We start from the raw sequence: 27,500 nt of genomic DNA, 5'->3' as shown, positions 1-27,500 counted from the left end.
GAAAATCAACTGAAACCAAGACAAAATCAAAGAAATTCAAGTAAAGCCGAGAGTGACAGACTGGTCATTATGTTTCCTGCTAGTCAACACGCAGGGGCGGCTGACAACATTGACACCAGTTTCAACACGGGTTCGTCTAATGGAGGACATCCACTACCTGACTTCCAGACCATCTTTCCTTCCCACTCCTCGCACCTGCTCCAAGATAATTATTCACCCTACCCTCAGGCACTCCCCTCTGCTCTCCCTTCACCCTTCCCTGACACCCTTTCACCCCACCCAGACACCCTGACGCCTCTCCCCACACATTCCGTTCCAGAAGATAGCCAGGGGAACCAGTGGCGTGGGGGCAACAACTATGGCACTCCCTTCCCTCCGGAGCAGTCGCCCTCAACCTCTCTAAACTTGCTCCCCCGTCCCACCTATGACTCTTACCACTCCGGCAATGGCCAAATGGGGAGCTGGGGAGGTCAAATGGGGTCAGAACAACTCCCTCTAAACTCCTGGGGTCAAGGCTCGGGTGTTCCACAAGACGATTCATCTTTTTCAGTGACCGTCGACTCCCTACCGTGTCCCACTTTTGAGCCTTATCAGTCTGACGGTGACCAGATGGAGGCCTGGGGAGATCCATCGGGGTCAGGCCAACCCTCCATAAGCTCCTGGGGTCAAGATTCGAGTGTTCCACAAGGCGATGTTCAGCAAGACGACTTACAAGCTCCATCATCAACACGGAGACGCAAAGTGAAGATGTACCAGTGGCCGCCCCAGCAGGACCCCATCCAGGAGAAGAAGAGGTTGCGTGCCATCAAGCAGTACAAGAAGAGACTGGAAGAGGAACAGGAGGAGAGGATGCTGAGACGTTGCCTGGCAGATACGAACACGGAAATAGAAAATCTCAAGAAGGAAAAGCTCAAGCGCTGTCAGAGGTTAGAGTCCCTTCAGCACCAGTTGCCATAATACCTGATTCCTTGTGAGTGGAACTGACAGGGAGAACATCCAATAAGAAATGTTGTTTTAGTTGTAACTCTTGTTCATGTTAATTGTTATAGCCAATAGTATTAGTTTTGTTGTGGTTGTGGGTTGTTATTGCTATTATTGTTGTTATTATTATTATTATTATTGTTGTTGTTGTTGTTATTGCTATTGTTGTTATTGTTGTTGTTAATTGTTATTGCCATTAGTATTATTTTTGTTGTGGTTATGGACTGCCATTGCTATTACTGGTATTAATATTAGTATTGTTGGTGCTGCTGTTTTGCTGTTGCTTTTGTTGCTAGTGGTGGTGTCGTTATTGCTGACTCACGGACGTATTTATGATGTTCAGTTGTGATCAATAATTCACTGACACCATCTCAAAAATCGGCATAATTTTCCTTTTAGCTCAGAATTGTTGTGGAAATGAGGTTATATATCGGTTACTATCGGTTTGAGAGGGATTTGTTGTAAGGAAAAGTTATTTGAAATGATGATAAGATAAAGTCATATAAATATATATCGGTTACTATTGATTTGTGATGGATTTGGTATAAGGAAAAGTTGTTTGAACTGATTAGATGAAGTCATGGAAATATATATCGGTTATTATTGTTCTGAGAAGGATTTGTTATAACGAAAAGTTGTCTGAAGTGATGAGAAAAGGTCATAGAAATATTCATCGGTTAGTACTGATTTGTGATGGATTTGGTATAAGGAAAAAATATTTGAATTGATAAGATAAAGTTGTATGAGCATGAAGATAAACGAAGCAAAGTCTTTCTCCTCAAATTTATGCCAAAACTAAGATCTTGTTAGTGCCATCAGTAGCCTAATATTTGACCCCTTCACTGCGATGATTTTTTTTAACCCTTATTTTGCTTCCTATTTACAGATTATTTTATTTAGGCCAAGAAAGTCCTCTCTCTCTCTCTCTCTCTCTCTCTCTCTCTCTCTCTCTCTATCTATCTATCTATCTATCTCTCTCTCTCTCTTTACAGCAGATGAACAGAGGAAGGAAAAACAAATTAAAAAAAATCCATACGTCAGATTACAGGTGTCCTCTGTTAAAAAAATATATATATATATTTGTAACAGTTGGACTTACACAGCTGTAGGTTGAATTTTGGGGGAACTAATCCTTGTATTGAAGGGGTTAATAAAGAGTACATTTAATAAAGACCAGATTTAATAAAGACCACATTGAATAAAGGATACGTTAAAGAAAGACTGCATTTAATAAAGACTACATTTAATAAAGACAACATTTAATAAAGACTACATTTGATAAAGACTACATTTGATAAAGACTACATTTAATAAAGACTACATTAAATAAAGACTACATTTAATAAAGACTACATTAAATAAAGGATACGTTAAAGAAAGACAACATTTAATAAAGACTGCATTTAATAAAGACTGCATTTAATAAAGACTACATTTAATAAAGACTGCATTTAATAAAGACTGCATTTAATAAAGACCACATTTAATAAAGACTGCATTTAATAAAGACCACATTTAATAAAGACTACATTTAATAAAGACTACATTTAATAAAGACTACATTTAATAAAGACCACATTTAATAAAGACTACATTTAATAAAGACCACATTTAATAAAGACTACATTTAATAAAGACCACATTTAATAAAGACCACATTTAATAAAGACTACATTTAATAAAGACCACATTTAATAAAGACCACATTTAATAAAGACTGCATTGAATAAAGACATTTAATAAAGACTACATTTAATAAAGACCACATTTAATAAAGACCACATTTAATAAAGACTGCATTGAATAAAGACATTTAATAAAGACTACATTTACTGCATTGAATAAAGACATTTAATAAAGACTACATTTAATAAAGACTACATTTAATAAAGACTACATTTAATAAAGACATTTAATAGAGACTACATTTAATAAAGACTACATTTAATAAAGACTACATTTAATAAAGACTACATTTAATAAAGGCCACATTTAATAAAGACTACATTTAATAAAGACTACATTTAATAAAGACTACATTTAATAAAGACTGCATTGAATAAAGACATTTAATAGAGACTACATTTAATAAAGACTACATTTAATAAAGACTACATTTAATAAAGACTACATTTAATAAAGACTACATTTAATAAAGACTGCATTGAATAAAGACATTTAATAGAGACTACATTTAATAAAGACTACATTTAATAAAGACTACATTTAATAAAGACTACATTTAATAAAGACTACATTTAATAAAGACTACATTTAATAAAGACTACATTTAATAAAGACTACATTTAATAAAGACCACATTTAATAAAGACAACATTGAGAGATGAGAGTAAAACAGGAAATTCATCACTGGTTAAGAATTTAAAGTTAGAGATCTAAATAAATAAACACTCAATATAGATTTTCTTTTATTATTCCTATCACGGTCGGCAAAACTATCTATCTATATATCCATCTTTGTATCTATCTATCGATAACCAGACGCCTTAATCCCGTAAGGGGTGGCCACAAACAAATCGCCTCCATGTCGCCCTGTCTCCTGCCATTTCGCCGCCCCTCCCCCAACTTACACCCCCCTCCCCCAGATACACCAAATGAGTGTCAATACTGCTACCATTAACATCTTCATGGTGGGGATAACTCTACTATTCTATCCTATCTATTCAGTTGAGGGGAGTCTGAGGGCTACATTCTCGCTCCCTAACACCTCTTACTTAGCGATTTATTTTTGCATATGGTTGGTTAATATCCCTTGTTATTTAGGCTATGTGGGGTAGGCCATGTTTGAGGGATTTACGTAACTCTATATCTGACCGACTTAGGGTGGAATGACACTAAGGATGGCATGACGCTGAGGGTGGTATGACACTGAGGGTGGTATGACACTGAGTTAGGGTGGTATGACTGTAACTTAGGGTGGTATGACACTAACTTAGGGTGGTATGACACTGACTTAGGGTGGTATGACACTGGCTTAGGGTAGTATGACACTGAGGGTGGTATGACACTGAGGGTGGTATGACACTAACTTAGGGTGGTATGACACTGAGGGTGGTATGACACTGACCTAGGGTGGTATGACACTGAGGGTGGTATGACACTGACTTAGGGTGGTATGACACTGACTTAGGGTGGTATGACACTGACCTAGGGTGGTATGACAGGGTGGTATGACACTAACTTAGGGTGGTATGACTGTAACTTAGGGTGGTATGACACTAAGGGTGGTATGACACTAACTTAGGGTGGTATGACACTAACTTAGGGTGGTATGACACTGACTTAGGGTGGTATGACACTGACGTAGGGTGGTATGACACTAACTTAGGGTGGTATGACACTGACTTAGGGTGGTATGACACTGACTTAGGGTGGTATGACACTGACTTAGGGTGGTATGACACTGACTTAGGGTGGTATGACACTGAGGGTGGTATGACACTGATTCATTGTGGTATGAGTCACTCCCAGCTGTACAAAAGCGTCCCATATCACCAAGAACAGACAGTCTTACCCCCTGCCACCACAGTTCTACCACCGCCCTACCACATCCGCCACAAAACGTCCCGGACTTCGTTTGTCCCTCGCCACATTTAGCAGTGTGGATCCGGCTCGACACTTTTTGCATTTTTTTTCTTTATTCTCAGTGTGTGTGTGTGTGTGTGTGTGTGTGTGTGTGTGTGTGTGTGTGTGTGTGTGTGTGTGTGTGTGTGTGTGTGTGTGTGTGTGTGTGTGTGTGTGTGTGTGTGTGTGTGTGTGTATTAAAGATTTTATACAAACAGGCAAATACACAACATAACTATCTATCTGTCTATCTATCTATTTATCTATCTATCTACCTGACATCATACCTACCGTACACATTCATACATACATGCATACATACATACACATACAAACATGCATACATACATACATACATATAAAGATACATACATATAAGGATACATACATACATACATACATACACACACACATACATACACATACATATATACATACATACACACATAATCGCTGTCCCTGAGAACAAGAAAGAAACGCTTAATTAAGTAATGAGTTATTCCAAGAAGCCACAAACGTTGGAGATAAGTTGCGTGTGTGTGTGTGTGTGTGTGTGTGTGTGTGAGAGAGAGAGAAAGGGGGTATCTCCGTCCCCCTCCCCCCTCCACCGCACTCACATACACTCTTCTGGTCAGTCTCTCACCCTCCATCCTCTCCACTTGACCAAACCATCTCAAAGTATTTCTCTTCATACTTTCCATCACATCCAAATCAACACCATAACTCCTCTTCACTTCCTTTTATGTGACACTTCATTCTTGCCTAATGTTACTAAGATAAGAGAAAGCTGAGGTGTAAGAGGCAGAATAAATCACTTAGGAAGAGGCGCTACGAAAAACTGAGCCCCACTAAAAGTACAAAATAAATCGCTAAGGAAGAGGATGCAACGTTTAAATCCGGTCATCTTATCTGATTTGTTTATCTTGACGGTCTTCTTCTTGCTGGCTGGGGAGAGGGTAAAACGTGTCGAGTCAGTCTGCGTTCTGGCGTGGTACTGTGCTATAGTGCCGTTATTATGATCTGGCAGACATCCCTCGCCCCGCCAGCTCAGTTTGATCAAATTCGAGGCTCCATTTGACTAGTAACCAAGGAGATTCAGTCCTACCCTATACCTGAGCCGAGTTAGTCTTTGATGCGGCGTGGTACTGAATGTTTACGTTTACGCCAACCTTGCAAACATCCCTAGAATTTAAGCTCAGTGTGGTCAGTTTGGCGGCTTGATTTGACTAGTAACCAAGGAGATTCATAGATCTGACTAATAACCAAGGAGATCCAGTCCATAAGGTGCACTGAACTTAACTCTGACGTAGGAACCAAGGAGACGCACCGCTACCGTATACCGTATTATCGAATTTCCCTCCACTACGACTACTGTTCAAGGCGTGGTAGTGACCCAGTGCCGTTAGATGAAAACAAATGGAGTCAGTGTTTGTGTTGGTGATAGTGAATAGCAATGCTTGGCTGTTTGTGTGTTTATAACTGACAGACGGTTACACACACACACACACACACACACACACACACACACACACACACACAAACACGTGTGACAGTAGCAAGAAGAAAAATAAAACAAGCAAAAAACGTTTGGTGTGTGTGTGTGTGTGTGTGTGTGTGTGTGTGTGTGTGTGAGAGAGAGAGAGAGAGAGAGAGCATCTTATCACAACGATGTGAGATAAAATCGTTTGTTGGTACATACCAGGGCTAAATATAAAACACACACACACACACACACACACACACACACACACCTTATGGCTCAGCATCCTCTTCGCAGTACTTCTTCGTGACTAGCATCATATCCTAGTGCCCATCTCTTGTTACAGCTCAGCATGCAAGACGGGGAGATGGCAATTTTACGCCCAGTCAGAGTGAACAGAGTATAATAGAACAATAAGAACAGGAAGAACACACAGACATCTTCACTACGAGGTGTTTAGAATCGCTTGGTGATAGAAAACAAACTAATAAACAGGTAAACAACCAAAAATAAACAAAACTATCAACAAAAACAAAGAGGTGTGAAAAAGTGTTTGTGTACATCTAGAAAATTATTTTCATAAACAACAACAATAATAACAACAACACAAATCTCAAGTTACGACCTGCTTTCATGTTACGACCTCCAGTTACGACCTCGTCCCATATTACGACCTGTTTTACGACCTGCTCTCAAGTTACGACCTGAAGATACGACCTCTCAAGTTACAGCTTAGAGATACGACCTCTCAAGTTACAGCTTAAAGATACGACCTCTCAAGTTACGATCTTAAGTTACGACCTGAAGATACGACCTCTCAAGTTACAGCTTAAAGATACGACCTGCTCTCAAGTTACGACCTGGAACTACGACCTGGTCTCAAGTTACGAGGTGAAGTTACGACCTTCTTGAGTTACAACCTGCTCCTCATTCCTGATTTCCCTTTCTCTCTCTCTCTCTCTCTCTCTCTCTCTCTCCTCTTCTCTACCTCCTCTTGTTCAGTCTCCTCTTCCACCTCCTCTTTCTCATTTTATCTCTCCTCCACTTCCTCTTTCTCAAATTCCCTCGCCTACACTTCCTCTTCCTCGGGCTGCCTCTCCCTCTCCTCCACCTCCTCTTCCTCAGTCATGTTCCCTTCAAGAGGTTACACAGGCGTCGATGAGGATAGTGATGTCGATTCTACCCACAACCCCATCGACCTCTCTACCCGCTCTACCTCCACCCTCCCTCTCCCTCGACAGCACCTCCTCCCCCCTTCTTCCCCCCTCCCTACTCCCCTCGACCTATCCACCTCTTCTCTCTCCACCCTCTCCGTCTCTCCACCTCACTACCCCTCCTCCACCCTCACTTCCTCCTTCTCTACCCATTCCTCCAGTTTCAATCTCTCCAGTCCTTCTCCCCACTCCACCCTTCACCCCTATACCCCTACCTCTCTTTCCTCCCATCCCCTCTCCCCTCCCCCTCTTTCCTCCCTTCCCTTCTCCTCTCCCCTCAGCTCCTCTGTCCATCTCTCCACCTCTTCCCCAAGTGAAATCTGGGAGGCAGGCAGCAGTGAGATGTGGGACGCAGGCAAAAGCAGCAGACACATTTGGGAAGCAGACAGCAGCAGCAGCAACATGGAATCAGAGGACAGTGACGCATGGAAGGCAGGCAGCAGTGACATATGGGACGCAGGCACAAGCAGGAATGAGACCTGGGATGCAGGCTATGGCAGGGACTTGGAAATAGGCAGCAATGAAACGGGCGAAGCAGGCTGTAGCAGGGCCTTGGAAGCAGGCAGCAATGAAACCTGGGACGCAGGCGAAAGTGGAAGAGGCTTGAAGATGGAAGACCGTAGCATATGGGAGGCGGGCCCTGAGGAAGCAGACCCTAGATGGCCCAGCGCAGGGAAGCCTCGGTCTGATGAAGCCGCTTTCAGAGATCACGTGAAGCACCGGCCCAAAGTGAAGTTGTACCAGTGGCCCCCCCAGCAGGACCCCGAGCTTGAGAAGAAGAGACTGAGGGCCGTGAAGCAGCACCGCATGAGACAGAAGGGAGAGCAGGAGATGAAACAGCTGCGTCGCATCCTGGAAGACACTAATGAGGAGGTGGCAGGGCTGAGAGAACAGGTAACGTGTTTGTATGCAGCTAATTGCCTTAAGTTTGGAGTGTGAATGACTGACCAGAAGAGTGTATGTGACTGAGTTGGAGGGAAAGACGGGGAGACCAAGGATGAAACGGAGGCTTGGACTTGAGATATATGAGGGTGGAGAAGCCCAAGGATGAGCTGGAACGGTGGGATTGAAAGATATAAGGGGAGACCAAAGAAAGGGGAGACCAAGGATGGGATGGAGAGCTGGAGATCCGTGAGAGAGGAGGAGACCAAGCGATGAACGGACGGAATGGAGAGATACATTAGAGAGGGGTGTGAGTTGAAGGAAAGGTATATCTAAATGGCTGAAGACAAGGCGACATGGAAGCGATTTGTTTGTGGCCACCCCTTACGGGATTAAGGCTCCTGGCTGTAGAAAGATAGAATTTTGTCAGATTCTTCTTTACAGTATTTATAGGTTCATTTTAGTGTTGGAGAGGGAACTCTAGTGGTGGCACTGATATAACCGCTGAGCCCCACTGCCGGGTTATGCAGCTCCCTCAACTCCCTCCCCATCTCACTGAAATGAGGTTGGTGGACTGCAGGAGGAGGGCAGTTTCAGCCTGCAGTCTACCGGGACGTGGTCTTGTAAGTTTGTTGGTGTATCTATCTACCTATCTATTGCCAGACGCCATAATCCCGTAAGGGGTGGCCATTTGAGTTATTTGTTTTACGGGGAGGGGCACTAACCCTCCACCAACCTATTTGTTGACACGTAGGGAGCACGTGTGGTTTGGCTGTATGGATCCCTAATAAACTCCCTTCCTGCAGGTGTTAAGGCGTCGTCAGATGGTGGAGGCCCTTGAGGATGCTCTGGCCGGCATGAAATCACACAGCGACACGCCACAACGCCAGTATAAATAGCGGTCTAGTGGGTCCAGGCGCTCCAGTAGGGTGTAGTTTTTAAGGTTTTCGTCAAAGGGTTGGTGGGTTTAATTTCTTACACAAAAGACCCCATATCACAAATGTAAACAGTGGTCCGGTGGGTCCAGGCGCTCAACATGGATAGGCCCATAAGGGTTTAAATCCAAGGATGGTTGGTGTTTATTGCTCACTTAATGTTACTTGGCGGTGAATGGGGCTGGTCATCCTCTCCTTCATATATTGGGACCAAATAGCCTAGCCCCGGGCCCCTACCTTCCTGATTGAGGCAAATAAAGATTGGGTGGTAGACTGATGGATAGAAAATAAAGAGCTGAACTCGTGTGGTGTCAGTTGTCTAATAAATTCAATGAGGTAGTTATTCATGGCGTTATTAGTGACAGTACACCCTGCAAAAATACTGTATGGGGAGAAGGACAACAACACTGTAAATCAGCAGTGTAGAAGGCAGTATTATAAATTATTTAAGTGTTATTAAAAGTATGTTTTAACTGTGTGACATTAGTATTGTTATTTATGGTTGAAATATTGTTCTCGGAATCTCAGTGTAAAGTAGAAAATATATAAATCTGTGTTATGTGACAGTTTTTACTGTGTGGTGTTAGTTGTATTTTATGACGGTAGAGATTATGCATGATGGTGTCTTTAGGGGGAATACACCCTGCAAATAGTCCTATATTGGATCAAAAAAAGTCCTTAGATTAGCAGTTCAGATAGCAGTGTTATAAATTATGCAAGTATTACTATAAAATATTTCAAACTGTTGGATGTTTGTTGTGGTTTATGCTCCATAGAATAACGCCCTTTGATGCTTTAGGGGGAGTACACCTTGCAAAATGTGATATATTGGAAGAAAAAAAAACTTTCTATATCAGCAGTTTAGGAAGTAGTACTAGAAATAAATGTAAGTATTGCTATAAGTAAAATTAATGTAAGCAGAGACAATTTTTCTTTTATACTCGATGGGATGATGCCTTGTGGTGTCATTAAAGGGAGTACACCCTGCAAAGTATCATGCAATGGCAGGAAAAAGCACGAAATTCCAGATCAGTCATTTGTAAAGCAGTGTTAGTAGTAATTTTAGTATTATTATAAGTAACTTTAAAGTGTGTGATGCTACAGTGTGTTTGTTCTAACCTAACAAGATCCCATACCTCTTTCAGCTCAGGTTATGGTCAAATGTAGTAAGATTGAAAGTACTGGTAGAATTTGCAGTGTTAAGAGTAGTAGTAGTAGTAGCAATGATAATAATAGTAGTAGTGGTAGTATTAGTAGTGGTGGTGGTGGTAATAATAATAATAATAATGATAATAATAATAATAAATGGCCCCGTAGACAGTGAGGGGTCATTTCTATAGTAAGGTTATTAAAACTTTGTCAGCAGCAAGAATTAAACAATCAAACGAAAATGAATAAAGAAAATGTGTAAATGAATAAAGCAAAACAAGTTAAATCTAATAAATAAATAAATAAATAACTAAAAAGGACTTGGTCGTGGTGAAGTGCCTGAGATGTTAAATTTTTCCTAGTTTATAGTATCTTATCTTTGCTTACACGTCCTCATCCTGGAGAGAGAGAGAGAGAGAGAGAGAGAGAGAGAGAGAGAGAGAGAGAGAGAGCAGCCCTCCTCAATCCTCTCATATTTCTGCTAACCTCTTCAGTTCAGTTGTTGACCAAGAGAGGGTGGATGGAGGGTCGATTTGACTAGTAACCAGGGAGACTCATCCCTACCTCATAGACATCGAAATTCATGCACCCAGTCCCACCAGGCGAAAAATAAATCCACTATTTTTATATGTAATGGATGGATATAATTTTAACTGTACTCCTTTCACCTTAAATTGGCCCTGATTTTCGTTCCTTTTGTAGCGTATTTCACCTAGACAATACTACAACCCCTGCATCCTTTCCATACCACTTCCTCGTGACTAGCACCCCCTTCAAGTATTAATCTGTTTCAACTCAGTATTAAAGATGGAGATATGTCGATTTTAGGTCAAGTTAAAGTGAAAAGAGTATAGTGGTAGTAGTAGTAGTAACAATACTACTACTACTACTTCTGCTATTATTGCTACTGCTGTTGCTACTACTACTGCTACTACTATTACTGGTTGTAGTAGTAGTGTTGTTAGAGCCACAGTGTATGTGAAACGTGATCCCAGTGTACTACAGGCTGGGTATCCCTGTCTTGCGGTCCACCGTTCTCCTTACCGATGATAAGGGAAGGAATATCTTACCGGGAAGTGAAGCTAAACTGCTATATCGGTGCCACCACATAGAATAATAGTAGTAGTAGTAGCAGTGGTAGTGGGAGTAGTAGTAGTAGCCCAATAATAATAATGATGACAATATAAATGACATGCGTGATTTCGTAGCACCATTCCCTTTGAGATTTATTTTGCTTATTACACCTGACCACTGTCTTGTGTGAGTTTATACATTTATCAACATAGTTCGCATCAGTAACGTGCAAGATGATATTCGGTTGTAGCCTAATGTGAAGAATAAATCACTAAGGAAGAGCTGTTACGAAATCTCCAAATCCTCAAAGAATATATCCCTTTAAATTCATTGTTTACCCCTGCCGGAGAGGACGTGAAAGTAGCGAAGGAAACTGAGAAGTCGGGCGAAAAAGTTGTGTAATTTTAACTTAGCCTGGAGGGTTTTGTGCCCCTAGGCGTGTCGGTCAGAGTTCAGGAGGTGGGGGAGGCATGCAGGAGGGATATTGGGAGGGGGGAGGCATGCTGGGGGTAGGTGGTGAGGGGCAAGGAGGAGGAAGAATGGAGGGAAGATGGGGGTAGGTAGGGAGGAACGCAACACCACTGAAGATGCCATGGCCCGTACTTGTATGATCTTCCTTTTATACTGTTCTAGTCTATTTCACTTTTCTGTTTCACCTTATCCTGGGTAACTATATATACTTTGAGCATACATGTATAATTATTCTCATTAAAAGCCGACATTTATTGCTATTTTATACTTTATTATCGAAAGAATCGTAATTATCGTGCACCATTTCCTTCCCAGGTACCAGGCAGGGTAACATCAAGGTTGCCAGTTTAGCGTTCTTCATGCTAGATCTAAGACATTTTTCAATTTAATTTAGCAATAAATATTTATAAATAATTATCAACAAAGGATCTAGCATTATTCAAGAGATTTTTACAACATATCAATGATATCATAGATATGCAATATTTATTCAGCGATTATTTGATTTCATTCGTTGTACATGAAAATATTCTAGCGGTTTTGGAAATAAAGTTCAGCTTAGCTCGTGAAGGCAGTGTGGCAACGCTGAAGCTGGGTTGGGTTCCAGAGCACATCCAGCATCTCCAGTTCTCCAATGCCCGCGTGAGCTTTTATTGAGATTTAGTGCGTCGTTGAAGACAAGATGGTGAAATCTGAGTGGACAGCCGAGTTCAGTAAATGTTGGGAATGAAGCATGTGAAACCCAAAGAGTGCAAGTGGAGAGTGAAGTGTACGTAGAGTGAAAACAAAGGAGAGGCTCTTGTTTCACGTGTGCAAGATTGTTTGTTTATGTTATTATTTTCACTCCTACATCCATCAGACAGTGGAGAAGCAAATTTGAGTGAGTAACAAAGTAAAAGATACGATCAGACAAGACGATAATATAGTAACTGCCATGGAGACTGGTCTACGGTAAAAATTAATTAAGAGTTTTTATAATTATCTCGGAGCTCGCCCACCTGTCATGTTGATGTTGATGTAGAGAGTGTTGATGTTAATTCGTGGTGGTGGGGCTTCGGATGTTCCTGAGGGCCTGTACCGAGGCTTTAAATAAGGTAAGAGCAACAGGTGTTTCGTCTGGTTAAGTTGCCATTGAGTATAAGTTACGTAGATTTGTTCATTCATACGTGACCCTGCCCATGATTCTTGCTTTGGTATGTAGGTGAAAATCTTGGAGAGTTCACAGTCAGCCTGTCATACGAATTTTCTTTATTAGTTAGTATTAAAAGCTTGTGACAAGGAATAAGTTTTATCATAGCATAACTGATATAATTATGATACCCGAACTCTGCAGCACTTGTGATAAGGTTAGGACCGACATGTTGCTTTCATGGTTAGGTTAGGTCCCGTTTGGCATGGTTGGCGTGTAAAAATTATCATTATTTTTAGTATTATTATCATCATCATCATATTTTTCTATTTAAGGATGGGTGAGATGGCTTCCAGAACAATAATTAACCTCTTAGACTGTAAAGCATGGCCAATTAATTTAAGCGACGCTCATTCTCTTCATCATGAGATTCTATAATTAATAGCCTCATTTAATAACCTTTAAAACCTGTTACTTTAAACGTCGGAGAATGGGAGCTGTCCTAGATTTTATCCTGTTTCTGATATCTGTCAGTCCGTCTGCCGTAGGCTACCTGTCTATCCATCTGTCTACATATCTGTCTGTCTGTCTACCTGTCAACCTACCTATTGCCAGACGCCTTCATCCTGTAACGGTTGACCACAAACAAATCACCTCCTCGTCACCGTGCCCTCTAACAACTTGCTGCCCTTCCTCCAATAGTACAGTTCATACCCCCCTCTCCCATATCTGTCCACTCCATCCCTCCATATCATCCTTGGTGTCCCCCTCTTTTTCTCACCCTCCACCTCGCTCACATACACTTCTAGTCAGTCTCATAATTCAGTAGGAGTAAGTAGGTCTCCAACCATAGTTTAGGGACCGCACTGTATTCCCTTAGTTTCTTCCAAACACTTTTCAGTTGGTATCATTTTTTTTCATCTGTTCGCTTCAAACTCTGCATTTTTGTTCCCCAAGACCCATTCTCTCTCTCTCTCTCTCTCTCTCTCTATTTATCATTCAATACAAGCCATAACACTGGGGAATGTTGTCACTGAAGGCAAAGCCGACATAATAGTTTAGTTAGGCACAAATCGGAACGTTTTCTTCTATAGTTTGCATGAAAGAAAATGTACGGGACTTTGAAGGCACACGAGTGAATTTTATTAAGCTTACTGGAAAGTGGAGGAATTAAACTTATTCTTGTTGCTTACCATTCTCTTTCTTTCCGCTCTGATGAAATACTTAAATTGCTGAGAGAGAGGGAGAGAGAGAGGTTGCGGAGCCATTATTTCGAAGGCTTAAATGTGTAAACGATGGTGAGGTCATGTTTTCCTGGGCATGCTGTTAATAGTTCTGGCTCCTTCCATAGTGGTCTCTCTCTCCCTCTCTCTCTCTCTCTCTACTAAGTTTGTGGAATTATGGAATATATCAAGGCCTGGTCCAGCACTATGGGAATGGAGGGGCGTGATTCCTGTTGTCGCTTTATTTTCAGCTGACAGAATTCCCCAACCCCTTTCAGCTTATATTCATATGACGCCTTTCAGCTCAGGTGATGGCGAATAATAGACTGGAGGACAAATTTTACTAGTAACCGAGGAGACTCTTCCTTGCCTCAGCGAAGACTTTTGAATATCATGCTGTCTGTCTGTCTATCTATTGCCAGACGCTATAAACCCTTAAGGAGTGGCCACAAACAAATCGCCTCCTTGCTGTCACGACTTAGTATTCAAGCTGCGAGTGGCCCAGTTCCCACAATGAAAATAAACCAAATATAACAGAATTTCTAATTAATACGTTCAATCAGTTAAAAATGAAACTATAATTCACTTTTATTTCACATGTTTTAATGATATAGGTACAGAGGCAAGTGAAAGTGTAGTAAGATAGCCTATTGCATTATTCTTTCATTATAAGAACGTACGGATCTGCTGCAAATAGGTGTGTGTCCCCTCCCCTCAAAAAAAAAGTCCCTGTAGTTGTTTAGTTTGTGCTTGTAACAAAGGTGGAGCCAACATTTCGAAAGTCTGGGTAACAGTGTAATAATTGTTAATTCTATATCCGTTGGTGTGCATTGTGATAGTTCTTTTTGTTTTAATGTCTTTCTGGGTCGTGGCTCCTCATCCCATCCGCTAAGTGCGAGTAAGGATTTGGTTAATGGTGGTGATTAATTGATTACATTAAATAGATTATGGCAGCGGAAGAGCAGAGGTACAAAAATATAAGCAAAGCGGTGATGATGATGGTGGTTAGAGTGACTGTGTAGCCTGTTTCACTGGGCATGTTGTGTAATTGTTCAGGTTTTGTAATGTGTATTTCCTTTTTCTGAATCATGTTTCATCTAAGTTGGAAATTAGTGGGGTCTAAGTTGGAAATTAGTTGGGATGATGATGATGATGAAGTTTTGGACAGTATCGCAAGGCATTCTGCTTGGCGAGTGTTTTCTCTGAATCTCGCTTCGTCTCGCAAGTGGGAATTAGGAATTGAATGATGATGATGATGATGATGATCTTTTTCACGGCATGCTATGTAGTCTTCTTGCATTTGTGATTTTCTCTTTCTGGACCATCACCTCGTAGGTGGTAATTAAGATTAGGGTACCGGTAATGATGATGATGATGGTACCCTCCACCAGAGTATGATGATGTTACCCCCCTTGGCGATCAACCTCTGGGGTGATCCATTTCTCTGGTAAAGCTAAATCTCCCCCCCTAAAATGACCATCTCTTCTAGAAGTAGTTGCTACTACATAGTATTGATGCAGCAATATAGGGAAGTCAGAACTAATTAATATGGATTGTAATAGATTAAGTTTAATAGCACACTTGTAGGGAAAATATAGAATGCCTCGCCACCAGCAGTGACGCCAGCGAGGAAGGCCAGTTTTAAATAGCTACGTGCTTCAGCATCAGTCAAAATTTTCAACTCATTGCTGTAATCGACATCGTTAATATCATTTCATATATATATATATTTGTTTCATTATTGCACCCACTACCAGTACAATGAATGAATGAAAATGTATTGCTAGGAGGAAAACAAGTGATTTTGTAAAACAGGATAAGCTAAAAGACTAATTAAATGTTTAATGAGTAAAAATAGAGTTCCGCTGCTCTGTTGAAGCAACAGAAAGACAATACTGTGGCACTACATCCATTTCATTGCACTTCTTCGTGACTAGCATCGTATTCAAGTGTCAATGTACTGTTTCATCTCCGCATTCGAGATGGAGGTGGCAATTTTAGGCCATATTATGGTGGAAAGAGTTTAGTATATACTAGAATTAATTAAGCATTTAAGGAGAGATCGCAATTTTAAGTCAATTTCAAGTGAACAGAGTGTAAACATGTGACTCACCTGTGATTTGACGTGTGTGTGTCCTTAAATAATTGGACCATTGACCTTCATGCCAGAGATAAGGTCATTTGCGTGGGAGTTCCGTTTACTGTTCCTCTCTCTCTCTCTCTCTCTCTCTCTCTCTCTCTCTCTCTCTCTCTCACTCCTCTTGCACTTCGATTTCTTATATATGTTGCTCAGTCAGCGGTACCAATATCTTCCCTGCATCATTTATTCCTCTCCTACACCCACTGCCACACCCACGCCCACACCAGCAGCCTGAGCCTTTCCCCTCAACACACAAGGCACCACAAGACCTTAAATTTGACTCTGTTGTATTATTTTTGTTTTTTTCTTGGAAGGATGGGTTTGCGGGCTCCTGGTCTTTGGTTCCTTCTTTCTTGCATTAAAAAAAAAAAAAAAAACAAGCGAATTGCTAGTGAAGCGCTATTTACAATCCACCCTGTGTGTATATATTGTAATTCCCGCCAGACGATTTTATTCAGCTTAGGGGAGAGTTGTTAGTGAGGGGGTTAGATTAGGGGGTGTTGGGGATGTATTTGTTGGGTAGAAGTGGAGGGGTTTGTGTGTGTGTGTGTGTGTGTGTGTGTGTGTGTGTGTGTGAGAGAGAGAGAGAGAGAGAGAGACAGACAGACAGACAGACAGACAGACGTGTGTGTGTGTGTGTGTGTGTGTGTGTGTGTGTGTGTGTGTGTGTGTGTGTGTTCTACCGTGTATCTCATCCTTCACACTAATGGGTACAGAAAGTGCTCTTCTCAAAATTATCCTTGGTTATGAATATTTTGAACACTGAACATTCATATGGCCTTGTTAATGTGAACTGAACAAGGTGAGGGCGGGGTGGGTGGAGTGTGGGTGGGGTGAGAGGTGAGAAGGATGCAGTGAGATGGGGATCGGGTGTGAAAGAGCGAGAGTGAGGAGGGAATAGGGTGTGGGTGTGGTATGAAGAAGAGAGGGTGGGGAGAGGGGTGGTGTGTGTGTGTGTGTGTGTGTGTGTGTGTGTGTGTGTGTGTGTGTGTGTGTGTGTGTGTGGTATGAAAGTGGGAATGATAATGTGATGTGAAGGTTTTGAGTGAAAGGGTGGTATGAGAGTGATGGAGGGGTTGGTGATGTGGTGTGAAAGTTTGGGGTGAAGGGGCTGTTGTGAGAGTGAGAGTAGAGTGGAATGGGGTGTGGGTGTGGTGTGAGAGTAGGGGGCGTGGCATGAGACTGGGGTAGGGGTGTGGTGTAGGGCCTGGTGTGGTGTGAAGGTGATGTGGAATGCGATTGGAGCCGTGTGTGTGGTAGAGATGGTGTGTGGTTGGGGGAGTGTTGTTGGGGTGATGTGGAGTTGGGGATGATGTATGTGGGTGGAGTGTAAGAGGGTGGGGTGGGATGGGCTGTGAGGGTGGTGTCATTGGTATGGGGTAGGGTAGGAGGAAGGGGGGTAGTGTGGAGGTGAGGGGTAGTGTGGAGACGAGGGGAAGGTGTAAGAGAAGGGTAGACTGATGGAAGGGTGGGATGTGGGTGTGGGTGAAGATGATGTGAAGGAGTGAGGGGGTGGGATGGGATGGAGTGGTGTGATGGAGGGGGATGGGGTGTGGTGTGATGGAGGGGGATGGGGGTGTGGTGTGATGGTGGGGGAGTATTGTAGGGGTGGTGTGGAGGTCGGGATGAGCGGGGAAGTGGTGTTGGGATTGGGGTGATAGGCGAGTTGCATGGTGGTGTGAGGGATTAGGGCGGGGGTAGTTTGAGGATCAGGTAGGGGTAGTGGGGAATGGGGTGGGGTGGTATTAAGGTGGTATGGGAGTGGTATGATGCTGGTGTGAGAAGAGGTGAAAAGAGGATGGTATGAAGGTAAGGGTAGGTAGAAAGCATGAGGATGATAGCCCAACCAGAGTAAACAAAAAAGGTCATTGAGGTGTGTGTGTGTGTGTGTGTGTGTGTGTGTGTGTGTGTGTGTGTGGTAAATAGACCTACCAGAGAAAACAACAGGTCTTTGATGTGTGTGTGTGTGTGTGTGTGTGTGTGTGTGTGTGTGTGTGTGTGTTTGTGTGAGTGGTGATATAGAGTATAGTCGCCCTACCACCATGGGACAACCTCAGTGCAAGCGGGACAGTCGAAGGGGAGCGACACACGCCGCCTCCTCTGAGTAAGTTGGCATGTGACTCGCTTCTCGGGCTAACGTCCTTTGTATCCTTGCGTTTGAGTATTCTTTTTGTATATATATTTTTAATGCCATGACGGCCATAATTCTAAGCAGAGGTGTGTGTATGGAGACTGTATGAGTACTGTATGATTGTTTTAGACCTCACATTAATGTATGAATGTCAGGCTTTGATGTGGCGTGAAAACGAAAAGAGGGGAGTAAAGTAAGTGGAGATGGGGTTTGTAAGGAATGTCTGTGGAATGCGGAGAGTGGTTAGGATAGTAAATGCGATTCGTGGAAACTATAGATAAGGAAGTGTGTTGACAGTGGGGTTAAAGAGAATGTCCTTAGATGGTATGGTTATATGGAGAATGGATGTGATTAGGGACGTGAAGAGGGTATATATGAGTGTGTTTGAAGACTGGAGGAGGCATGGTACGAACGATTGTGGACATTAGGAAACGGGCCCCCCTGAAAGCTGTGCCCAGAGTAGGACACATAAGAAAGAAATCATAGGAGCCTGTGTGTGTGTGTGTGTTGTGTGTGTGTGTGTGTGTGTGTGTGTATGTGTGTGTGTGTGTGTGTGTGTGTGTGTGTCATGAAATACTGTGGGAACATGTAGAGTGGCAAACAGGCAGGCATATCAATAATTCTTACCCCCAACATCACGCAGGCAACTCCATAACTATCCCGACCTCACTCCACAACCATCATCATCATCATCATCATTATTAGTTTTATTATCAGTAGCCTATACTATCATCATCATCATCATCATCATCGTAATCGTCTTCGTCATTATTATATTCATCATTAGTCTACCGTCATCATCATCATCATCATCATAACCATCATCATCATCATAAACCACTTCCAACAGTTATAAATATGGTGGGCAGAATCCAGAAATTTAGGTAGCCGAAGGCGCCCACCATCCACTCACTTCATGTAGTGTTACCTTTCGGGTGATTCTGCACTGAGTGACAACCCACATATTTTCTTGTAGGCCAGGAATCCCTTTACTACGTCAGGCGGTAAAGTTGGGATAGGAGGCTTTGCAACACCTCTTCCTTAGCGATTTAGTTCCTTCCTGGGCCCTAACATTCTCGTGTGTGTGTGTGGGGGGGGGGTCTCTCTCTCTCTCACACACACACACACACACACACACACACACACACACACACACACACACACACACACACACACACACACACACACACACACACACACACACACTTTTTTACCCCTACACACCCTCCTGTCTTCCGTCTTAGAAGTATACATAAATCAGGTCGTTTTTTACAGACTTTTTCAGCCTATACACCACTTGATCACGCACAGAAGAAACTCCCTCACACATACAGTCAGATGGAAAAGTTGGTTCGCTTCTCCGGGCTCTATTTCGTCAGTGGATTTAACTTTTGAGTGTGCTGTAGGGGAGTGAGGTGTATATTTTTATTTATGTTTGAGTGGTAATATGCATTTTTGTCTACTACTGTTCATTCGGGTATTCATGGCTACAGTGGTGAGAGAGGGGTAGGAGAGAGTGTGTTTTTGTGGCTGGCTGTACAGAAGAAGCACGTTCACATGCACTGAAATACACACACACACACACACACACACACACACACACACACACACACACACACACACACACACACACACACACACACACACACACACACCACTTTATGTCAACACTTCTTTATATCCATCATACACACACACACACACACACACACACACACACACACACACACACACACACACACACACACACACACAGAATATTCAATCACACTTTTTAATGGCCCGTTTTTGTGTTTCATCCACTGTTCTTTGTCGCGGGGAACGGAGGTGTGTGTGTGTGTGTGTGTGTGTGTGTGTGTGTGTGTGTGTGTGTGTGTGTGTGTGTGTGTGTGTGTGTGAACTTTCAAGCTCCTGTGACTCACTCTAGGATGCATAAATATATGTAACGTTAACTGTAATAGCATGCTAGAGTTGTCCCCACCTTATAGCTTGCCTTTTTCCTTGCCTTCTGAACTGTACCGCACCCTAACAGTGGGGGAGAAAAAGAGGCAGGATGATGACGATGATGGTGATGATGATGATGATGGTGGTGGTGAAGATACATACATACACACATACATACATACATACATACATACATGCATACATTCATACGTAAAACAAGTAATTAATTATATCCTTTTCTAACTCACATGTTTTTCCTCCCACAGAATGCGGCCCCAGAAATCAACCACGGCTTCCCCAGACACATATCAGATCCTCCGGGGGGCACCATCACGCCCCTGGGTGTTGGTAGGGCGGGGTAAGATGTTCCGGGGGTCCTGGGTGCTGGTCCCCTTGGCCCTGTGTCTGGGGTGCGTCTGTGGGGTGCGTGGGGCCCCTGATGTCCTGCCCCCCTACGAGTTCCACCACAGGGCCTTGCTGGACTACAGGGCCGAGTTTGTTATGCTGTGGACGCCCCTACAGGACAGGATTGTGGTGGAGCTGCAGGTGAGTTGCTACACCCAGGCTGGCCAGGCGAGAGGCAGTGTTACCGTAGCTGCTTGGCCCTTGTGTTGATGAAATGGCTTAAGTAGTTTTTATTGACTTGTAATCAAACTTGGTGGAAAGGTTGAGGGTAAACACAACCTAAGTAGTTTTTATTTAATTTTAGCCAAATTAGGTGGAAGGGTTGGGGATCAGCCAATGAGTAAACCTGTTGTTTTTTTAGAACAGCAGGTCAGAGGTCAGGGTCACACGACTAGGTCAAACGCTGACATATAAAACAGAATACAATTTTCATCCAACTTGACCATGTTTGGGAGAGATGTCAGGGTAAGGCAAGAATGAAGTGAATATATTTCTAACACTCACTCTAAGGTCAGTCACAGGGCAGGGTCAAAGGTCGACCTTGTTGACCAAATAAACGGTTTTGATCCGACTGTACCCAAAGTTGGTGGAAGTGTTGAGGATCAGCCAAGTTTTAAACTATTTTTTTGTAGAACAGTGGGTCAAAATTAGAGTTACAACGTACCGTAAAGTTAACTACAGCGGTCGGATGTGTGTGTGTGTGTGTGTGTGTGTGTGTGTATAAAACATGCAACATTCATATACTTCAGTACAGTGACCCTGGAGGGAGCGCCTTAACCCGCTAAACCACCAGGCGTCTGTTCATCGTTCCTCCACTTAGTTCTCAGTCTTCCTCTCCTCCTGCCTCCGATATGGGATAGTCTCCATTTTCCACCACCTTAGGTATTGAGTTATTGGGGAGAGTGGTGTGTGTGTGTGTGTGTGTGTGTGTGTGTGTGTGTGTGTGTGTGTGTGTGTGTGTGTGTGTGTGTGTGTGTGTGTATGGACAGGCTATTGACCTTCGTGTAGGCAACAGAGAGAGAGAGAGAGAGAGAGAGAGAGAGAGAGAGAGAGAGAGAGAGAATGCGTGTTTTAGTCTGTCTGTCTTTATGTGTGTGTGTGTGTGTGTGTGTGTGTGTGTGTGTAGGAAGTCTTATTTCCTTTAGCACTCAAGTATTCAAAACAAGAATGTGTTTGAAAGAGAGAGAGAGAGAGAGAGAGAGAGAGAGAGAGAGATTTTGTTTCTGTGGGTTGGTCTTGTGTGTGTGTGTGTGTGAGTAGTTGCCTGTGTGTACATATCGACATGTGTATTTCCATCCGTGTGTGTACCGCGATACCAGCTTGATTGAGCGTACCCAGTAATAGTTTGCATGTGTGTGTGTGTGTGTGTGTGTGTGTGTGTGTGTGTGTGTGTGTGTGTGTGTGTGTGTGTGTGTGTGTGCGAGCAAGATTTTTATGCAGAAGAAAGAATCACTAAGTGAGAACGTACAGAAAGTGTGATGTGCGAGTATGTGTATGTGTGTTTGTGGTGTGTCTGTGTGTATGTGTACGTGGCTGTGTGTACATGTTACGTCTCTAAGCCTCTGTGTGTATGCATGTACGTATGTATTTATGTGAACGTATGTATGTTTGTATTTATGCTTATGTTTATGTATGTATATTATGTTTGTATATACGGTATGTCTGTATGTATGTTATGTATGTATGTGTGTATGTATGTATATTCTTTGTATGTATATGTATGTATGTACTGTATATGTATGTATGTATATTATGTGTGTATGTATGTTTATCATGTTTGTATGTGTATGTATGTATGTAGGTATGTATGTATGTACGGATCAGTAACCCCCACATGTGCACCAAGTTGTGTATACAAGGATTTTTTCGTATGCTGATTTATGGCACCCAGTCATTGTATACTTATATGTAATTAAACCCACTCGGTCATAGTGTGTGTGTGTGTGTGTGTGTGTGTGTGTGTGTGTGTGTGTGTGTGTAAAACGTTTAGGCTGTATAAATGTGTGTGTGCGTTGTATCTGTGTATGTGTGTGTGTGTGTGTGTGTGTGTGTGTGTGTGTGTGTGTGTGTGTGTGTGTGTGTGTGTGTGTGTGTGTACATTTTGTGTTTTAGGGTGTATAGTGACTGGTAACTGTGTGTGCATATACAACATGTGTATTAAGTAAAGGTTAGAAGCTGTGTGTGTGTGTGTGTGTGTGTGTGTGTGTGTGTGTGTGTGTGTGTGTGTGTGTGTGTGTGTGTGTGTGCGTCAGTAAGTGCCCTGTAACGACCATTACATTTGTTTGCTTTATACAGTGAAAAATTCAGTTACCAGTCACAAACATTTTAACGTAATTGCTCACTCACTCACACACTCACTCACTCACTTGCCCACTCACTCACTCACTCACTCATCCACTTGCCCACTCACTCACCTACTCGCCCACTCACTCACTCACTCACTCACTGATTCGTTCATTCATTTATTTATTTATTAATTCATTCACTCACTCACTCACTCACTCACTCACCCACCCACTCATTCATTCATTCATTCTTTCTTTCATTCATTCACTCATTCACTCATTCACCCACTCACTCACTCACTCACTCACCTGCATCACACATTCTAGCATTCAGCATCGCCTACTATTCCACATCAGGTACTTGTCACTTAGGTTAGGTTGTGTTTATATGGATGGATTGGCACATTCTGTTCAGCTTATTGAAAGTTAAGATCAAGTTGGGACAGGCTAGATTAAGGTTAGATTAGGGTAGATTAGGTTATAGGTTAGGTCAGCATGGGGTAGATTAGGTCAGATTGGATTGTGTCAGGCTTGGGTAGGTCGGATCAGGGTAGGTAAGTTAGGTCAGGATTAGCTTATATTATAGGTTAGGTCAGACTGGGTTAGGTTAGGTCAGATCGCGTTGAGGTGAGGTCAGGTAGGGTTAGGTTAGGTCAGGGTAGGGTAGGTCAGGTAAGGTTAGGTTAGGTCAGGTAAGGTTAGGTTAGGTCAGGAAAGGCTAGGTTAAGTCAAGTAAGGTTAGGTTAGGTCAGGTAAGGCTAGGTTAGGTAAGGTTAGGTCAGGTCAGGTTAGGTCAGGTCAGGTAAGGGTAGGTTAGGTCAGGGTAGCTTAGGTTAGGTTAGGTCAGGCCAGGTTAGGTTAGGTCAGGTAAGGTTAGTTAGGTCAGGATAGGTTAGGTTAGGTCAGGTAAAGTTAGGTTGGGTCAGATCGCGTTGCGGTGAGGTCAGGTAAGGTTAGGAGATCAGGGTAGGTCACATGGTCAAGTTAGTTTAGGCAGAGTAGGATATTATAGTTCAGATTAGGGTATATTAGGTTAGATCAGGTGAATAAAAGTGTGTTCTCTTCCCCCAGGTAGCAACACAAGGTTACGTAGGCCTCGGGTTCTCCAACGACGGCAGTATGACCGGGGCTGATGTGGTGATTGGCTGGGTGGATGACTCAGGACAACCCCACCTGCAGGTATATTCATGTACTGTTGCCGTCAGTGTACAGTTCGTGAACTCTTCACTGACGAGCAGATGGCCACAATATACAAAAGTCATGTGCTTTCTCAGATCGAATATTGTTCACCACTGTGGAGTGGATGTGGAGCGGTTCCGCGGAGGCAGTTGGACAAAATTCAGAATAAAGCCATTAGATTGATCAATAATCCTGCCATTACGCAGGACCTTCCTCCATTATCAGTACGTAGAGATGTTGCATCTTTAGTATTATTTTACCGATATTTTTACCGTAAGTGCTCTTACGAACTGGCTTCAATTGTGCCTCCCCTTCACATTTTCTCCCGAAATACTCGGGCAGCTGGGAGCACCCATGAACTCACACTCTCTCTCCCGCCATGCAGAACCTCTGCTTATCAGAATTCTTTTATCCCCAGAACTACTATCTATCTATCTATCTATAGCCCGACGCCCTAATCCCGCAAAGGGTGGCCGCAGACAAAACGCCTCCAAGTCACTCTGTCACCCACTATTTGACTACCCTCCCCCCAACTAACCCCCCCCTCCCTCATATACCTCTCAACTCCATCCCTCCACCTCATCCTCGGTCTACCCCTCCCTTTCCCTCCCTCCACCTCACCTACATACACCCTCTTAGTCAGTCTTTCATTCTCCATTCTCTCCACATGCCCAAACCACCTCAGTGTATTTCTCCTAATCTTCTCAACCACATCCACATCTACCCCACAACGTTCCTTCACTTCTTCATTCGTCAACCTGTCCCTCCACGTCACTCCACATGCTCCTCTCAAGTAACTCATTTCCACTGCTCTCACTCTTGACTTGTTCCCCTCTTGCAAGGTCCACGCCTCGCTTCCATACTCTCTGGAATTCACATCCTGGGAGTTGCTTCCCACAAACATTTAATCCACTTTTATTTAAATCCAGTTGTTATAAATAGTTTATGAATGGAGGATGCCTTTAGGCACATGGACTTGTTTTTTCTTATTTCCTTTGTTTTTCCTTCCTCCATTCATTGTCTCTTAAAAAAAGTAACATAATTTTTTAATAGGTTTCAATAATAGCTTTTTCTTGAATAGTTATGAGCAGAGGACAGTAATCTGGGGTATGATATTTTTTATTTGTTTTTTCCTTCCTGTGTTCACCATCAGTAAAATAAAGAATCTCTTCCATGGAACTTCGTTGGATTTCACGGCTTGCGTTAATAGGTTTGGAAACTACTGTACCATCTCCTTATATATCAGTGAAGTGAATCTGGAATTTATATCCACAAGTGTGCACGTTTTTAATAATATATTTTTTAATGCTGAAGGAAGGCACCAAAGAATGAGAACCTTCAGAACTTTTCCCCTCATTTGGTAGAGAGAGAGAGAGAGAGAGAGAATAAAACGGGGCTGTAGCAAGCTGTAAGTTCTTTTTTGTTTTGTTTTTGCTGATAATTAAAGGAAGGAAAACAAATTAAATAAAAATAATCGGAATAAAGCAAGATTAAAACATTCCCAGTGTCTTCTGTCTGACGGAGCATATGTTCTCCTGTTTTTTACCGCCGCAGACGAAGCTGGACGGAGGTTATGTATTTATTTATTTATTCATTTTTAATGCAAGGAAGAAAGAACCAAAGGCCAGGAGCCCGGAGACCGTTCCTTCCAAGAAAAAACAAAAACAATACAACAGAGAGCCATGTCTGTCTGTCTGTGTAAACGATCACTATACGTTATTGTTGGATTTGAATGATATTTGCTGGATGGATGAGCTGTGGGTAAAGGAAGAGTTGATTTTATTTCTGAGATGAATTCGGATCCGGAGTCAGAAATAAATAGCAAACTTACTGGTGTTGTTGGAGGTATGCACTCTCTCAGACTGTGTAATAGGGCAGACAGATACCATAAATTAAACTATGTGACGCCGTAAAAGTATTAGTTTGTTGGATTTTGAGGTGGAACAGGATCCGGATGAAAGAATAAATAGCAAATATATTGGTTTTCGCGGAGGTATGCGCTCTCTGGGTGGTTCATGGTATATTTATTTATTGATTTATTTATTTGTCATTCAAGACGTGGTGGGTATTCAGTGTTAGCCTACCCCCTCGTGCGTGTGTGTGTGTGTGCGTGTGTGCGTGTGTGTGTCAGTAATTGGTCCTTAATCGTCCACTTATCCCGGAGTTTACTATCCCCGACTCCTCACTAATGGCTTTCTGGCCTCTTCGATTTTACTAGCCCGACTCACGCCACGACGGGCGGGAGTCAGGCCCAGGCACGCGAAAATAGCAAAGGGAGCAGCGGAGGGGGTGTTGACTGGCCGAAAATGACGCTAGACAGGGAGACGAGGCTTGGTGGTACTTATATTAATTTATTCAGGTATTGAGAGTTGCATTAGTTAACATGGAGATAGATGAATAGATAGATAGATAAACAGATAGATAGATAGATTGATGGATGGATAGATGGGTGAATAGACTGATGGATGGATGGACGGATAGATAGATGGATAGATGGATGGGTAGATAGATAGATTGATAGGTTGATCATTTCACTGATTGATTAATAGATAGATGGATGGACGGCTGGATAGATAGTTAGATAGATAGATAGACAGATAGGGTTTATTACGGTATAATTTGAGTTTGATGTGGGCTTGTACGTTTCCTGCTGTGGTGTGCGTTTGTGTGTGTGTGTGTGTGTGTGTGTGTGTGTGTGTGTGTGTGTGTGTGTGTGTGTGTGTGTGTGTGTGACTTCATACTTGTCATCTCCTGGCGTTTAGACTCAAATTCAATCAAACTTTTCCAACTACAAGTGTTAATTATATTCATCATTAACCCCTTCCTTACAAATCGTCTTCCCTAACCTGAATTAAATCGTCTGACACATAAAGACATAAATAAAAGTGAAAGGATGAAGCCTCGACATTTTAACCATCTGCAGTTCCCGCCCTTACCATCTGAATTTCACCTCCTCACCATCTGTTATTCACTTCCTCACCATCTAATCCTTCCCCTCTCCCCCTCCTTCCTTCGTTCATTTTTTCAGTGCTTTCCTTCACCGTTCTTTCTTTCCCCAGACGATTTTATGAAGTTGGGGAGACTCTTTCGAACTGGAGGGGTTAGATACAGGCTTCATAAACCCCTCCACTGCTAGCTGAATAAAATCGTTTGGGATAATAAAGAATAATGAACGAAAAGATGTAATTGTTTTGAAAAGGATGGAGCCGTGATGCGTTTTCCTTCTGATATTCACCTCCTCGACACCCAGTTCTTCCTTCCTTCCTTCCTTCCTTCTGTCCTTCCTTCCATCC

At 42.6% G+C, this 27,500-nt stretch overlaps 2 protein-coding genes across 2 annotated transcripts in view; both read left to right on the top strand.

Moving 5' to 3' along the window:
* Positions 1–7,602: 7,602 nt before the first annotated feature.
* On the top strand, positions 7,603–9,041 carry LOC145397662 (uncharacterized). Its single transcript, XM_080270702.1, has 2 exons — positions 7,603–8,154; positions 8,949–9,041. Exons 1-2 carry the CDS (start codon positions 7,603–7,605, stop codon positions 9,039–9,041), a joined length of 645 nt encoding a protein of 214 aa, XP_080126828.1.
* Positions 9,042–18,305: 9,264 nt separating this feature from the next.
* Positions 18,306–27,500, top strand: part of LOC145397661 (DBH-like monooxygenase protein 1) — a 33,862-nt gene continuing 24,667 nt past the window's right edge. Inside the window, exons 1-3 of the mRNA XM_080270701.1 lie at positions 18,306–18,367; positions 20,605–20,884; positions 24,100–24,207. Coding sequence (XP_080126827.1) covers positions 18,306–18,367; positions 20,605–20,884; positions 24,100–24,207 — 450 coding nt within the window. The remainder of the gene's footprint in view (positions 18,368–20,604; positions 20,885–24,099; positions 24,208–27,500) is intronic.

The sequence above is a fragment of the Coenobita brevimanus genome, chromosome 42 (genome assembly GCF_032717465.1).
Source record: "Coenobita brevimanus isolate Jiangsu-jjx chromosome 42, ASM3271746v2, whole genome shotgun sequence".
Lineage (NCBI taxonomy): Eukaryota > Metazoa > Arthropoda > Malacostraca > Decapoda > Coenobitidae > Coenobita > Coenobita brevimanus.
This window is presented reverse-complemented; position numbering and strand designations above follow the sequence as displayed.

Bases quoted from the DNA above. Each gene is read 5' to 3' on its own strand.
- LOC145397662 (XM_080270702.1), top strand. From the start codon at position 7,603: ATGTGGGACGCAGGCAAAAGCAGCAGACACATTTGGGAAGCAGACAGC. The intron at 8,155-8,948 runs GTAACGTGTTTG...CCCTTCCTGCAG, and splicing joins TGGCAGGGCTGAGAGAACAG to GTGTTAAGGCGTCGTCAGAT.